General features: G+C 50.9%; 2 protein-coding genes across 2 annotated transcripts in view; one reads left to right on the forward strand and one right to left on the reverse strand.

Moving 5' to 3' along the window:
- The window catches only part of IFT25 (intraflagellar transport 25), a 65918-nt gene that overhangs the window by 40378 nt on the left and 8742 nt on the right, over positions 1-16798 (forward strand). The window lies entirely within an intron of this gene.
- DIO1 (iodothyronine deiodinase 1) lies at positions 243-16165 on the reverse strand. The gene is made up of 4 exons (XM_025871672.2): positions 15809-16165; positions 8433-8576; positions 3237-3436; positions 243-1056 (listed from the first exon to the last, which is right to left on the reverse strand). Exons 1-4 carry the CDS (start codon positions 16128-16130, stop codon positions 988-990), a joined length of 735 nt encoding a protein of 244 aa, XP_025727457.2. The 5' UTR covers positions 16131-16165; the 3' UTR covers positions 243-987.

Here is a 16798-nt window from a genome sequence, read left to right on the forward strand (position 1 = left end):
AAGAAAAATGTCTCCCAAGTCCATTCTTTTATGTCATGTTGTGAAGGTAGTTTGATTCCAACGTGAAACATTCTTTAGCAGTTCACAAGACCAAGGGACACTTGATATGTAACCCACAGAGAATGAATGTTCTTCCCACCAAATGAGGCGCTTCCAAGCATATGGTATTTTTGCTGATCCCATTACACTGGGCTATAATGCAAGATAAAATAGGCTGACACAGATTGGAAAAGGAAATGTAAAGATCACACCAAAGCCATCTCAAATAGCCTGAGATAGTTTAATCATTCTGTATTAGCTTGCTGCATCTTAAAACATTTTCCTTCAAATCAAGTCACAGCTGTGTGTGCTTTAGGCTGTGGCTGTCATAGACAAATATGAAAAGAAGCAGAGTTAAAACAGATGAATACCAATGGTTATCCATTAGTCTGATGTAATCTAACACAAATGACCATTAGGAGACTTGCAAAGAAATCAGAGAAACAATTTCGAAGGCAAGCTTCTGCATAAATGAACGACAGCTTTCAATTCCTCATCTCTCTCTCTAAACAACCGGCGTTCTCCCCATGCTTGGGTCTAAAAGCCAATTTAGTGTCTTAGATGATCAAGTCCATAAATGGCAAATTGGGGAAAATGAATTTGCCTACCATAAGGACCGCCATATCTGAACAATTGGTATCAGAGTGGCTGCAAAGAGATACCGCACCTCAGCAGGAGGCCCCAGAGTGGGGCCTCTCTCACGTGGGGATGTCGTGCAATGAATGTGGTCTCCACTGGTAGGGGCAGCGTCGAGTTGTATGGTCTTTAACATTCAGCTAACTTGCTGCTTTTTTTTCTGATAAGTGTTTGGTTAGAGCAGACCAATCTGAGCTAGTGGCTCAGCAGGGGACGGGAGTCCAGAGGTAACCGCCAACCTGGGCTGGGAGGAGAGCCAAGACCGGAGGAGCCCCTCCTGTTGATCACCTAGAACTAGGGAATCTTTCCAGACTACCTGTGGAGCTTTTCCAGAACAGCACGAACTTCCTCTGGATGGTAGTTCCAAGGGCCAGATTTACCCTGCAAGAGACATGAATCAGCGTTCCCGGATTTCCAGCCTGTGGGAATGGGTAGGTCAGAAGCTGGGTTGAGAGCACATGGCTAGTGATAGTTCCGTGGCACTTGCCAGGATGATGTCGTCAATGCAAGAGGCAACCGTAAGGTGGACAAGATCACCCAGGGAGAGGGTGTGGAATGGCACCAACATGGAATGGGCAGACTGGACCGAGAAGTACGAGGAAAACCAGAGGGGTTAAAAGTGAATAGTTTCAAAAGGAGAAAGGGTCTATACCAAGAAGCTGCTCTTCCATAATTAGACCTGCAGACAGGCCTTATCTTATCTAGCCCTCACAGCAAGTTCCAGCCATTCTAAATCAGACCCGCCTCTGCCTCTCAGTCCCCGGGCCTTAGTTCAGCCCTCTTCATCTCCAACTTAGGCAGCCGTCCCACCTCCTGACTATCCCCAGTCCTCAGTCCCTGCTCCCTCCAGTCCACACCTCACCCAGGAGCCAGTGATTTTTCTAAAATACAGATCCAGGGGCTCCTGGGGGGCTCAGTCGGTTGAGCTTCCGACTCTTGATTTCAGCTCAGGTCATGATCTCGGGGTCCTCGGATGGAGCCCCGCATCGGGCTCCACACTCCGCAGGGAGTCTGCTTGGAATCCTCTCTGTCCACCCCTCTCCGTACTCACATGCATGCATGCTCTCTCTCTCTAATAAATAAATACATTTTTTAAAAAAATAAAATAAAATACAGATCCAATCATGCCTCTCTCCTGCTCAAAACTTGTCCTTTGTCCTAAGAGGTAGGCTGAACTCCTTGGTCTACCTAAATGCCCCCGATTCTCCATTCACACGCTGCTGTAACATGCCTCCGTGCCTTTGCCCACCTTCTTCCCTATATTTGCAATGCTTTTCACTCACCCTGCTCACGTGGCTGGCTTCCTAGCCTTTAGGCCCACGCAATTGTCACCACCTCTAAAGAGCCTACCCTTCCTCAGGGGTCAGGAAATTTATAATCTGAGAGCCAAGTCTGTCCTGATGCCTCACATTCATTTACCTCTTGTCTGTGCTGATTTTGTGCTGCAACAGCAGGATTGAATTGTTATGACCGGGAATTTATTTGGCCCACAAAGTCAAAAATATTTACAATCAGGCCCTTTGCAGAAAAGGTTTGCTGATCCCCGCTCTGGAGTCTCATATACTTGGGACACTGGGCAACTCTGTGTGTGTCTTCCTTATCCCTCAGACTCCAAGTAAGGGGTGAGCCATTTTCAATTCATTCCTGTGTTGCCAGTACTTGCTCGGGGCCTAACCCTGCTGGCCTCCATCATGCCATCTTAGAGCCACGTCTCTGGGGAGGAGAAAGGAAGAAGGACCTGAATCCTTGTGCTGTGACCCCTGGCACCTCGGGGATTCATCTGCAAGTCGTTGCTCATTTCACTGCAGAAGTAGGGCCAGCTTGACCCGTGGGTAGAGGAGCAGCCTCTTGGTTGGGCTTCCTGGGCTCTCCAAGGTTTGGAATCCCTTTGGCAGCTATAAAACGGTTTCTGCCCTCTTAGGGGAGACCAGCGGTGACCAAGTGACCAGAGGCTGTGCTTTCATCCCCCACCCTGACCAAGCTGGAAGCCCTAAGGGGGGGCACAATCACCGGAAAGCAAGCCGGGACTCAACTCCTGCCTTGAATCCCTGCTTCAGCATCTCCAAGCTGCCCATGTAGGGTTTGTTCTGCTCCCACTCTGACAACCCCCTCCAGATTCAGGCCTGCCTCAGACCCTCCCACTCCTGGCCCACTCCGTCCAAAGGATTTAGAATTGGAATCAGAGCCTTGTGCAGTGTGACCTTGGGCAAGTCAATGTCCTTCTCTGAGCATTGTTTATGAAATGGAAACAAGCTTCTCTCATTGAGCTCCAAACTGAACTAGGGCTGGGGCCAGTCTTCTGGGTTCAGAAGGCAACCAGAGGCTGCAGCTCCAGTCCAAACGCTAGGGACTTTCCTGTGCATTATTTCACCCCCCGTGAGGTGGGGGGAGGGGGGCCGCACCTCCCTTTTGCAGAAGAGGAAACTGAAACTCCACACGAGGAGAGGACTTGCCCCTGGTCACATGGCTGGTAAATGGCTGGGCAGAGACGGGAAGGCAGGTCTGCCTGCTACAAAGCCCTTCCCGCCCGTGCCGTTCCTGGGCCCCGTGCCCCTGCTCACCTTGTAGAGGATCCTGCCCTCCTGGAGCACATAGAGCCTCTCAGGCAGCGCCGCGTAGTGCTGGCTGCTTTGGTTCTCCATCGTGTCCACCACCACAGGGCACTGGGGGCTCCTGTCCAGCAGCAAGCGGGCAGCCTGCAGGCGGTCCTGGAGATTCCGGTGAGTCCTGATGTTCACGTTGTTCTTAAAAGCCCAGCCATCTGCGAAAGAAAAGATGGGCAGTGGGCCTCACAGTCAGGGCACGAATTTCCTGCAGCTTAAATACCCCCATTCCCAGCCCCTTTAACTGAGGGTCCCAGATAGAGGAGCCATGGCCAGATTGGGCCCGGTTTTCTATTATGGGTGAATGCACGGGATCACATAGGGAGATACTGACTGATCCAAAATGGAAGCCCAGGGCTCCTGACTCCCAGACCTTGGCTCTTCAGCATGGGAGAGTCCCCTGGGCCAGTGCTTCTGGAACCTGAATGTGTATTTGAACCACATGGGGGACCTGGTTAAAGGCAGATTCTGATTCAGTCTGTCTAGGTCAGATAGCACTGAGGGTCTAGCTGCTGCTGCCCAGCAAGCCAAGGCTGCTTGGTGCCTGGACCACACTCTGTGAGGCAAGGGTCTAGAGCAGTAGTTCTCTGCCCAGACCAGCAGTGTTGGCATCACCTGGGGGTGTGTTGGTAATTCTTAGGCCCCACCCTAGACTGCCAAGGAATGGGGCCCACCAATCTGTTTTAACAGCCTTCCAGATGATTCTAACAACACACCGGAAGTTTGAGAACTACTATTCTAGCGTCTAGACAATCTCCCTCTTCTAATTATTCTCCACCAGAATGTTCTTTCCAAAGTGCAAACCTGACCATGTGACTCTCCTGCTTAGGTCTTTAGATGACGGCTGCCTATCATCCTCAGGAGAAATCCCAAGCTCCTCAGTGACCTGGCCTGTCTGTGCCATGTTCCTCCAGCCTCTGTTCCAGCCGGGTGGGTCAAACCCCTGAGATTCCTTGACCCACAACCCCCAAGCTGCTTCTCACTCCCACCCTCTTCCTCACAGGGCTGCCTCCAACCACAGTGTGAGAACAGGCCTTTCTCTCTCCTACGACATCAGCCACTGCGGCTGACGTTAGCTCTACGGGCAGCCTCACGACACCCGCGCCTCGGGGTGAGTTCATAGCCAAGTACAACTGCTAGCCTGACAACCACCCTTCCTTTCAACCCCTAAGAAGTGTTCCCACCTCCTGGTCTTGCTACCCTCTAACTCATCAGCCAGAACTCTCTGACAATGATTCCTAACACAAACTTTGATCAGATTTGTTCTCTGCTTGAAAACCGATGACAGGACCAGCTCCTTAGCAAACATGTAGTGATCCCCGCCATCTCTCCCGGCCTGCACTTCTAGTCATGGCTGCCAGTCCTTCCATATCTCGCCGAAGTGACTCCTCCTCAAATGATGCTGCCCCCCTTTCCCTATCTCCTTACCGTCTTTTCCATGTTGGAGACCCTACCTGTCTACCTGTCCTTTTAAGCTTCAGCTCCAAACAGGGCTTCTCAACGTTGGTACTGTTGACGTTTTGTGGTGGGGGTGTCATCCTGTGTGTTACAGGTTGTTGAGCAGCATCTTTGGCTTCTACTCACTAGATGTCAGTAGCACCAGCACCCCACCCTCCCTTCAATTTGTTTTTGACAACCAAAAACATCTCCAGGCGTTGCCAGATGTCCCTTGGGGGACAAAAATCAGCCTCTGTTGAGAACCACAGCTCTAGCGCCCTCTCCTCCAGGAAGCCTTCCCTGACACTCTCAACTGTGTGTAATTGGGCAAGCTCTTGAAATCTCTTTAAAGTCTCAGCTTCCTCATCTGCCAAGGGATTAATAGGACCAACATTGCAGATGCCGGTGACATAACTTATACAGAATTCCTGGGACTCTGCCTGGTTCACAGAAGCTGCTTCAAAAATACTGGTTTATTTTGCCTGACTCCCTCAAATACCAGACAGGTAGGAAAAAACCCAGTTTTTATTCTTTACCACAGGTATTCTGCTACTTTGCTCTGGAGATGCCCCAAACCAAACCCACTTAAGGCTGCTTAACATTAAATGGAAGGGGATTTTCAACTGGCCTCATTTGCCGAGGTGCCCTTCTGCCTACTTACAGGAAGTGGTACTCATGTTAATGGGCTGAGAAAAAATAACCATAAAGTGCTACTGGCCTTGCCCTTCTACTTGCCCCATTTCTGGGGAGTCTGGGCCCAGCTAATGTGGTCATGAGCTCCTTCGGAAGCCATGTGATCTGTGTTTACAGTAATAGCTGCCTCCCAGGGTGACAGAAGTTGGTGAAATCTATCAGCAGAAATGACTCCCACCTCCTCAATGCTTCAAAGTCCTCTACTCAGGAACCTTCCTCCAAGAGAAACCAGCTCTTGGGAGAAATTCATACCAAGATACCAGTGCCTGGCCACAGGGTAAAGTAACTATTACCTGCCCCAAGACATCAGAACTTTGTAGATGACAATAAGACCAGCTTACCTTTGTATCATGTTTGGGCAGTCAGTCTTGTGCAACCATTAGCTCCTTGGAGCCTCACAACGACCTCCTAGGGGAGGCCAAGCTGGGATTCTCCCCCTCATCCTGCAGCTGAGGACACGGAGGCCTGGAAAGGAGCAGTGACTCACTTCCCCAGCTTTAACTGTGAGTCCCTGCGAGGTGGGAACTGTGTGTATCTTTGGTCTCAATACCCTGTAGGCCCAGCCCAGGGCGGGCACAGAGCAGGTACTCATGAAACATTGTCGAATGAGTGACTCTGTGGGGGTAGTGTTGTCATCTTATTTCACTGTCCCAAAAGTGGGCATGAAAGGTAAGTTGCCCAAGGTCACATGGTGGAGCCAGGACCCATACTCATGTCTGAAACTCCGAAGTCCATGTCCTTCCCACCATGCCTTGCGTGCCTCCCCATAATTTACCTGGACAGACATGTGGCATGTGGAAAACTGATCTGGGCCCCAGGCCCCAGGCCCCAGGCCCCAGGCCCCAGACCGTGTGGGATTGGTGGACACTGGCTCTGTGCATTTGAATTCTGCCGGGTTCAGGTTTTTGTCTGATTGACAGAAACAAGTACCCTGGGGAACGAGGTGGGGGTGGGGGTGGGGAGAAGAAACGCCCGAACGAGGATGGGCCAAGCACAGAGGCAAGAAACTGGTCTGTGTCAGAACAGGGTCAGAAGGTCTTTCCTCATTGGCTGAGATAGTCAGCCTTGGGTCGAGGAAAGGTTCATGCTGGGCTGACTCCAGGAGACGGATATCAGGACCAGAAACAATGTCTGCGACGATCCACCCCTCTCATTGCAGTTTACAGCTTGTTCCTTTGGAGATTAGAGCTGGATCTTGTGCAGACCCTTGGGCCGGCATTGTCAGCACCACCTGGGGAGCTGCCCTGCTGAGCCAGGGCCTGCTGAGGCCCCCCCCAGGTCATTTAAGCACACGTTCGAGTTGGAGAAGTGCTGGCCACTGTGACGACATCCAGGCATTGTCGCTTCTCGGTCCTGATGACCACAGAGCCCTGAAGGTGCCCAAATTCTCATTCTGTAACTCATGGCTGCTACTCTCCCAAAGGGACGTCTGCCCCAGGGGTACGCTGTGCTCACATCTGCAGTTACCTATGCTATTTTCGATTGTATTATGGAAAATTTTAAAGTACACGAAAGTAGAGAGCACGGTGTCATGCACCTGTGTGTAGCTAGGATGCTAAGCTAATATTTCAGGTGGCCCCCAGAGTCTTCATGAGGACAGAAGCTGCCAGTTAAGTGAACACTGTATTAAGTTGAAAGAAGGTCTCAAACCTTAGGGTGCAATAAATCAGGATGCAATGGGCCTGGGGTGGGGCCCTGGAATATGCGTTTTTAACAAGCCACTCAGGTGACTCTGACGTCAGGGATCCAGGGAGCATACTGGACCAACTTTGCTGATAGTGAATAGCAACCTACACTTAACAACACACGGATAAACCGGCAAGGCTAATATAATACTGGCCTAAACCCACTCATCCAACTTTTGCTGAGCTCTGATTCTGGGACACGGGCTCTGCCAGGTGCTGGGAGACAGACGAACCTTGTGGGAGATGGGCGAGTAAGTGACCCTTGTCTCACTCAGCCACACGTGACTTCCTGCCTTCTTCAGTCTTTGGGTTTGAGAGTTGGGCCACTCTCATGGATTCAATCCCCTTGAAAATTGGGGAGAGAGGGGTGTGTCTGACCATTTTATAAAGTTCAAGGGGCTTAGACCACAAGTTGTGGGAGTTTCAGGTAGAGCTCTCCCGAACAGAGCTGTCCCGCAAAGGAACAAGATTTCCCGTGAAGTAATGAAAATGTGTGACCACCTGTCAGGGGTGAAGAAAGAATGCCTGCCCCCCGATGAAAGCTAGCCTGGGGCAGGGGATCTCCAAGTGTGGTCCCCAGACCAGCAGCTTCAGCGTCACCCAGAGCTTGTCAGAAATGTGAGTTCTCAGGCCCCATCCCAGATCTAACTGATGAACTCTGGGGTGGGGGTGGGGGATCCAGCTGTCTGTTTTAACAAGCCTTCCAGGTACTTCTGATGCTTACTAAAGCTTGGGAACCATCGACTGAGATGAACCACAGTGTGACCTTTGAGCTTGGAGAGTCTTAGGAGGGATCTCACACGTAGTTATAGAGCGGTGACATTTCAGGTCTAAATTCCTCCTATTAGCTTCTCTCCCTTGATTTCCCTATTTATCCATTCAAAATGTTGGGTGCTCGGCCAGCTGGACCTGTCCCTCCAGGTTTTTTTTTCCCCCCAAGATTTTTATTTATTTGAGAGAGAGAAGGAGCAAGGGGAGGGAGGCAGAGGGAGAAGCAGACTTCCCGCTGAGCAGGGAGCCCTGTGATGACGCGGGGCTCGATCCCAGGACCCTGAGATCATGACCTGAGCCAACGTCGGACGCTTAACCGACTGAGCCACCCAGGCGCCCCCTCTGGGTTTTTGGCTCTGTGTGCTAGGTTGAAGGCACAGACTGTGGAGTTAGCAAGGGGTGGGTAAAGGCAGCAGGGGCTGAAAGACGGCAGGTGCTCACTCAGTGAAGAGCGGCTCTTTCCCTCATTCCTCTTCCTCCCTCCTCCCCAACCTTGAGCTGGGGCTTGGGGGAAGCAAAGGAGAAAGGAGAAGTTAGGAAGAGGCAGGGGCAGGGAGTCTCTCTGTACCTGACGCATGAGCTTCTTCGATGTAAATGATGAGGAAGTCTGCCGTGGAGCAAAAGTCTTCAATAAGTCTCTTGAACTGGTCAAATTTGAAAAGAAATGAAGGTCAGGTACAACTTCCAAAATTCAGCACCAGTGGCCTGTTGCCTGAAACAGGAATGGAATCATCAACGACCAATCCTCTACACACAGCATTGAGTTGTCAGCACCATTTTGCTCCAGATGCTCTCACTTCTATTACTTTTATTTTCCCTCAAAGATAAAGCCAGGCCATGGCGCGGGGCGGGGGGGGGGGTAGGGGCAGGCAGGGCTGAAGCCTACAGAGCATGACTTAGCAGAGGCTGGAGCCAGTTTGCTCCTCTCCACAAGGAGGGGAGGGGGCGCTCAGTGGACTACCTGCAGCCACGAAGTGGTAATTAAAATGGGAGTCCCTCTGAGGCAGTTTATAAGGCAGGCACAGATCTGTCTTCTCCTGTGATGAGATTAGTATACTGCAAGGTGCAAGGTAGGCAATTTTTCTCCTTGTTTACAGGCTTGCTCCAGGTCACCACAGCAGGTCAAGGGTGGAGTTAAAATTAATACTCTGACTTCTAGACTCTCAATTCGGAGCTCTTCTCATTCAAAGCACCTGTTTCCTCATTCACAAATGGACATAATAATAATACTTACCTTATAAGATTGTTTTGAGGATTATAGGTAGTATGGATAAGGCAGTACATATGAGGGCTTAAAATGGTGCTTGGGCCATAGTAGATCCTCAATAAATGTAAGCTGCTGTTATCAGCTATCTCATCCCTGAGCTAGGAAGTGGGACAGGCAGCCAAGGGGATGCCACAAAGGGGAATGAAGGGTAGGGGCAAGACTGGCTACATAATTTGCTGGCTCAGTGCAAACTGAAAATGCTGCGCCCCTTGTTCACAAAGTGGGGGGGAAGTGCCACTAAATATATGAAAATAAAAAGATTTGCTTCTGTGGTCTCTCTCTTACACTCACATTTTCTAGGTACTATTTAATGTCTCACTCTCATGGACACAGGGGGATATTCATAGAGCAAATGCGGCCTCTCACAGTCACCCAGGAACCCCAAAACTCAGTGTGCACGTGCCTGTGTGACTGTGGCCACCGGCTACCAGCTTTCCTCTCCTTCCACCCAGCAGACCAACACACGATGCCCCACACAGGGCATCGTGAGAAATTGAGCTAGACATTTACCCTCCCCACATGCCCACCACCCACCCCACAGGGTATCACAACCGCCATTCAGGGATGCTAGGCCCCTTGGTGGGGGTGGGGAGGCGAGCAAGAGGCTTCTCCCACCACTTTGCCCCAGTCACCTGACACATTGCCCCATGGCGCTGTCAGGCCAGGATGGGGACAGTCACCTCCAGGCCCTGCCACGAGATGCTGCAGGAGGCACACACCTGACCCCAGCCTCTCTCTGCCTGAGTCCAGGCCCTCTCTGGGGTCAGAAGGGGGCAGCAGTCACTGGGGAGGAGTGGGAAGGAGGTTGGACGAGCCCTGCGTCTGAGGGTAGAAGAGCGAGTCGTGGAGGACATGTCCCAGGGAGCAAGGAGGCGGTGGGAGGCTGGGTCCTGCACAAGCCAAGGCTCCAAGTCCCTTGGCAGGTTCCACTCTCCCATCAGGCTTCCCTTACAAAATGCAAATTGCAAAATAAAATGATTAAGGATTTCAAGACAGCAAATGCAGAACATTAAACCCCAAGCACAGGGCCTTTCCTTGTGTGATTCACTGGTCTCACATCCATGAAAAACCGGCCCTGGGTGGGAGCCTTCTGCAACTCCCCCACCTTTGACGGGGAATAGCCTTCGGGAGCTGCCAGCGCCCGGGGGGGTTCCCTGTGGCCAGAGTGGACATCTTTGAGGCCTCACCCCACATCTGTTAGAGCACAGGAGGTCGTGCACTGTGACGTGGCCCGTTTTATCCCCCAGGCTACTTGTCACCCCTTGAGGGCAGAGCCTGTTCCTCATGCGCCCTTGTGTCCCCCAGCACACTCACATTCCACCTACAAGCATTTACGCAGCACTTACAGTGTGCAAGGCTCTCTGCCACACACTGCGGGGGTGGGGGGTGCTCAGCAGAGAACAAGGCCAGCCGGGCTCTTCCACATGCAATTTGAGGTCTGTTCCATGGCAAAAAACAAGTAAACACATAAATGTGGTAATTTCAACTTGTGATATGTGTTACGAAAGAGTCTATAAAGGAGTGACCTACTTTAGACAGGTGGGTCAGGAAAGGCCTCTGAGGACATGCCATTTAACCTGAGAAATGAAGGATAGCAAAGAGCCAGCCATGGGCAAAGGGAGGACGAGGGCGTTCTCCAGACAAAACGACTCTAACCTGTACAAAGACCCTGAGGCAGGACAGAGCTTGGCGTGTTCAAGGACCTGCAAGGCCACTATGACCAGAGCCAGGCCTGGGGAGGGGGTGCGAGGTAGGGGAGGGTGGGTCGTGAGAGGTCAGACCGGAGAGGCGGGTATGGGCCAGGGGAGGCAGGCTCTCCTATGCTTTGGTGAAAAATCTGGATTTTATTCTAGATACAATGGGACATCATGGAGATATAAAGCAAGGATGGTGGATATTTGTTGCAATTTTGGCTGCCCAGTTCCTAACCGTCCTTCCTAGTTGGAATTCCCTATTTTGAATGCTATTAATGGGAGAGTACGCCTCTATGGAGGAAGAGGGGCCAGGTCTGTTCTTTGTCCCGAACAGCCAAGGCATAAGCAGTGGCCCAGTCTGGGCTGATTGGACCGTCCCACAGAGATCTTAGATCCTGGAGTCACTGAGACGGCAGAATTCATCCATGGCCCAGTGGCAGCGCTCCTGTCCGGGATGGTGGGGTCCTGGGGGGTGGGGGTCGGTTCCCAAGGCACCCAAGTGACAGCAGCATCCAGGACTGACTTTTGAGGCTAAAAGAGAGTCCAGGCCCAGTGCTCCAGCTGTGGTTGATTCTGGGGATCTTGCAACACATTCTTAAAACATTCTTTTGTATATGTGTGCGTGTGACTAAGAAAACCAGAGTGTGTTTCTGTGGCTTGCAAGCCAGAACCAGCTCGTATGGTAGAGGTATATAAGGAAACATGGTCAGATTTACACCTGAAGATCACGCTATGGAGAAAGGCCTGAGGATGGGAATGGAAGTGGGAAGGATCCAGCCAGGGGCCGTCGGAGAAATGCACGTGAGAGATAATGGGAGCCCGGGCTAGGGTGTGGGCAGCGGAGAAGGTGAAAGAGGAAACTGACAGGACTTGCTGATGGTGTATTTCCTTAGTTATACCCTCACCTCGATGTGCAATGGGTTTGAAGCAGCCTATACATATAGTAAAAAAAAAATTTTAATGAAAAAAGAATCATGCCCTCTGGGAGGCACAGAACAGGAGGGAAAGATGGAAAACAAATAAAGCGGTCTTAAGATCCCATGCATTCATCATAACTGAACTAATATTTGACTGAGTTTCCTGGTGGCCAAGGAAAGAGAGAAACAATTGACTATAATAGAGTCTTCATTTTTCAGTACATGAGGAGAAAGCTGGCCAGGAGACACAAAGCTCTCCGTGTCCTTGGCTCACAGATTTTTCTCTTAGGAGGCACTAGGGGACACTGAGTGGGCCTCAGTCCCTGTTGGATGATTACACTAGTCTGCGCCCATATGACAGGGCTGCCCAGGCCTCCTCAGGGTAGGCTCAGAGGCAAGTCAAGGCCAAGTGCCCAGCCACTGGCCTCCAATGACCCCAGAGAGTCACACTTTATTTTTATTTTTTTTAATGTTTTATTTATTTATTCATGAGAGTCAGAGAGAGAAAGAGAGAGAGAGAGAGAGAGAGAGGCAGAGGCAGAGGGAGAAGCAGGCTCCCAAGGAGCAGGGAGCCCGATGCAGGACTCGATCCCAGGACCCTGGGATCATGACCTGAGCCGAAGGCAGACGCTTAACCATCTGAGTCACCCAGGCGCCCCGAGACTCACACTTTAGATAAGAACCCCAAAGACTTCACGTCAGGACCAGTGCTAAATATTAGCTATCTGGAATTTTGCTTTTAATTGGAAAAAAATTCAACACTCACTGATTAGGAAACTGGAAAAGACAGAGCCATGTGTTTAATTATTTATAGTGTGGTTGGGTGCAGTGATCAGTATGGAGGGCAAAGTTTATACTTAGTTCCCCGCTTTCCTGATAGCAGAGGGGAAGGATGGGCGCAAGGGGTTGACAGGACAGAGCACTGGCACTCTGCCCATGTGCGCAAGCCGTGGGGCAGAGAACACCATTTCAGACATTGGGCTAGCGCTGTCAAGTCCATCTTGTCTGCAGAAATGGGGAGAGAGCTCTGTAGTAGCTGGACTTGAACCCCCCATCATGACCTCCAGGCCAGTAAATTAAGGCCCGTGCCAGGCTCTCTCAGCAGAGAAAGCCCATTTATCGTTACTAGATGACACCTCCTGGGTACACTTGGGGAGATTTTAGAAGATCATAAACAGCGACTGAAATAAACCCAGTTTCCTATTAACTCCCAAGTACCTCGAAAATAAATGATCCAGACTTGCCTTCTACCACAACACACCAGTTAAACACCAGTGTTTTGCTCTGCGTGTGTGTCTGGGAGTGTGTGTATGTCATGTGTGTACACATGTGAGAACACGCGGAGGATAGAAGGTGGCTGGGAATTCCGCTGAGCCTCTGTTGTCTTATCCAATAACAAAAAGTCCACTAGCTGAGAGTCAGAAGCCACAAGTTCTAGTTCAGGCTCTACAAGAACTCGCCATACGACTGACTCTGAGCATGTAATTTACCTCTCTGGGCCTCTGCAAATGAAAGAACTGCTCTAGATTATCCGTAGAGTCTCCTAGACCTTCTAGACCTTAAAATCAGATTTGTACTCAAAGCACACATCAGAGCTTTTTAGTGGCTGATGGGTTTCCAAAGCAGTTAGAGGATCTCTTTCTATTAAGCAGAACTGATCATTGTTAACAGCCTGCTTGAAAATCCTTCTAGAATTCACCAATACCCTCAGGATGAAGTCTACCCTCTTCAGTAAGACACAGAAGATACCTTAAACGCTGGTCTCTGATGACGTGTCCAGCCTCATTCTTCACCAGCTTCATGCCCCCCCAGCCCCAATTCTGCCAAAATTCTGACCCACTCTCCTCCACATCTCGGCCCCCTGTGTTTCCTCTCCTCTGCCCTGCTCTGCTCCCCGCTCCCCTTTTCCCTACCCATCCCAAGGCTTCACTGTCCCTAGACAATCAGCTCACCATCTGCTTCTCCAAGAAGCCTTCCTCTGACCGCCTCCCTACCCCATCCCACTTCTTCCAGAACCCTCTGGTTCTCTCTCTCACTACACCATCCCCCCCGCCAGGCTATGAGGGATTTTCCAGGGCAGAGATCAGTCATGCTGATGTCTGTACCACCACTATCTATGATTTCAGGACCATTCAGTACCATTATTTCTGGGTCAATAAGCCAAAAGCCAACTCTATTTTACAGGTGGAATTTTGTCTCTTGGGCTCCCTCTCTTTCTATTCTCCAGTCTGAGGTGCAATAGCAGGGAGCAGAGACAAATAGAACGGTCTTTAAAACATAAACCTGTCCACTAAAAGTGAACAGTTAAAAGAAGCAAGTGCATTCTGTGAACTGCCCTGAGGCAAGTTGGCTTTCATGGAACCTGTCGCTAGATGGGTACTTGGCAAACTGGCCTGGTTCTAGCACAGTGCTTGGCACATAGTAGACACTCAATAAAAGTTAGCGGTTATTCTCATTGCTCTTATTACCATGGTCACTTAGTGGATGTTGAATAAAAGGAGGTCATTTGTGTCCTGCAGTTGGAAAGTCATGAGCAGAAAACTCTTGCCCTTCCCTCTGCTCGAAACACTTTTTCCTTCCCAAGCTACAAAAATCTTTCCCATTTTTAAGGCCTCCTTCCAAAACCACCTCCTCCAGGAAACCTTCCAAGCCCCGCAGGCAGACTTTATACCTTTACAGCCTCCCCTGTCTCACAGAACTGTGAGGATTTGTTATGACATCTATCTGTTCGATGAAACCCTAAACTCCTCAAGTGAAGGAGCAAGCTCTTACCCAACTCTGAGTTCCTGGCATCTAGCTGGGGGCCGGGCACAGAGGAGGTGCTCAGGAATGTTTGCTGAGGTGCACTGGAAAGAGCGAGATGAGGAAGTCCAATTCTGGGTCTGACTTGGTCACTCACTGGCTCTGTTACCTCTGCCTCTCAGTGTTCTCCATCTCCCTTCTAAAGTGAGAGGGTTGGATTAGGCCAACGTTTCCCAAAGGGTCTTCTTTGGAACCTGGGTGATGATGACGGGCATTTCCTCAGGTGGAGAGTTGGGGGTTGTGCGTTAGGAAAATCAGTCAGTGTTTTGTCAGTTTTTTCAAGTTTTGCTTGTTCTTAAGCTTCAGGGCTTCTCAGAGCTTTTTAAATACTCGTGTGCTCTCTGAATTTCCAAGAGAAGGGTATGGTGTACATGGTTTCCCAAGCTATTTCAATCAGGAAACTCAATGTGGTAAAGCATATCTGTGGGATGTGGCTTCCAAAGAACATGCCTTGGAAAACACCAGATTAGCCAGCTTGCCTCAGGGACCTTCTCTACTCTATCTGCTGGGTCTAGGTGCGGGAAGAAAACACTTGTGCTTGGCAGCCAGATGCTGGGTGGGAAGAATCAGAGTCTGAGGAGAGGGGCCGATGCAGAGCCATGAGCCCAGGAGAGAGAGCACGTGCCTAGCTGTAGGGATCCGAGATGGCCTCACAGAAGGGGGGCGGGAGAGCAGGCCTTGCGGATGAGGGGTTTTGGACTGTGGGTGGTAGAGGGGAAGAGCCAACATCAGCAAGGTAGAGAAGGGAGAGCACAAGGGACGTGCCCGGCTCAAGAGTTCATCTGGAGGCTAGAGCTGAGGGGAAGCCTGTAGGTGAGACCGGCAAGGGAGGCGGGAGTTGGCCCAGCGAGGACCTTGAGCACAAGGCTGGGCCTGGGCTTCCTCCACGGGCTCCAGCTGCATAGAGAGTGCAGGCCAGTGGGCGCGGCAGACACTAACCGAACACCCCCACACGGACCTTCCTACCAGGTCAGGCGCGAGAAAGAAGAGTTGAGGACGTTAAGCCTGAACGAGGGGCTGACTGAAGAGTGTGTAGAAGGAGCTGAAGGCCAGTGTGGCTGGCTTGCGGCTTAAGGGCCTGGGAAGGTGGTGATGCCGCTCAGAAGAACAGAGTCTAGAAGTCCCAGTTTCAGGAAGTGAGAAGAGGACAAGACACCGAAAAAGGAGCAGCTAGAGTAGGAGAATTCGGGACTTTCCCACCCACCTCCCCACCCACCTCTGCAGCCCCATTCCAAACATCTCAAGCGCGTAACCGTCTCCTGACCTTGCATGAAGTCCCAAATGCGGCACTTCTGTCCTGAGAGCCGGACCACAGGGCAGTTGGGGGCCAGGCCCCCGGGCTCAGTCCTGTCCTCCAGTCGCTGCCATCGGACCTTCAGGACAAACCAGAAATACTGCCTGCTGTAGAAGGTGGGGGCCCAGTTGTCATAGGAAAAGTGGGGGTTCTTCCGGTTCATGGCCACGATGTGTTGCTTGACTCTCTCGGGAAACAGTATCAGGAACACTTTGCCCATGGCCACCTGCACAGCCACCTGCAAGAGGACCCAGAGCCTCTTCAGCCACAGCCCTGGCCTGGGAAGCCCCATCTCGGCAGAACCAGAGCCGGCTCTGAGGCTGGTGGGCAGAGAGGCTTCAGCTAGGCGGTACTGGGCGGAGCTGAACAAAGGTACAGGGTGGACGAAGCCAACCCGGGACAGCAGGAAAGTGCCAGGACAGAAGGTGTCTGCCTTCCTGTCAATGCAATGGAAAATTCCAAACCAAGTGCTCAAAGGTCTGTTACAATTATTATCATTTCTGATCCTTTGCCTTAACCTTTGAGAGATCCTTGGGTTGGGAGACTGCAGACCTTAAATCTTCCCTCTGATAAATTTTTAAAAACAAATATGTAAAAAGATCACACTTAAAAGGGACTCTCTGTGGTCCTTTAGAAAGGCTCTATTGCAAGTAAGTTCTAACAGTAATGATTCTTTTAATAATGTAAATCGTTCCTTTACGAATGAAAGATGTTTTTCCCACTCACAGCTTCTAGCTGGTGGTTGAGTGTTTCTGGAGGCATAGTCCGACCCAGAGGATTTGGGTCTGGAAGCTCCCCAAGCAGAGGCAGAGCTGGGCCATCCCCAAGAAAATCTGGGCCTGAGACTCCCTGTAGTGTGTGTGTGTGTGTATGTGTGTGTGTGTGTGTGTGTGTGTGTGTGTGTGTGTGTGTGTGTGATAACTACGACACTCTCTGCCCTCAGCAGTGTGGCAGTCTAGA

Source organism: Callorhinus ursinus, unplaced genomic scaffold (genome assembly GCF_003265705.2).
Source record: "Callorhinus ursinus isolate GAN/ISIS: 27379988/994484 unplaced genomic scaffold, GSC_fseal_2.0 scaffold9, whole genome shotgun sequence".
Taxonomy (NCBI): domain Eukaryota; kingdom Metazoa; phylum Chordata; class Mammalia; order Carnivora; family Otariidae; genus Callorhinus; species Callorhinus ursinus.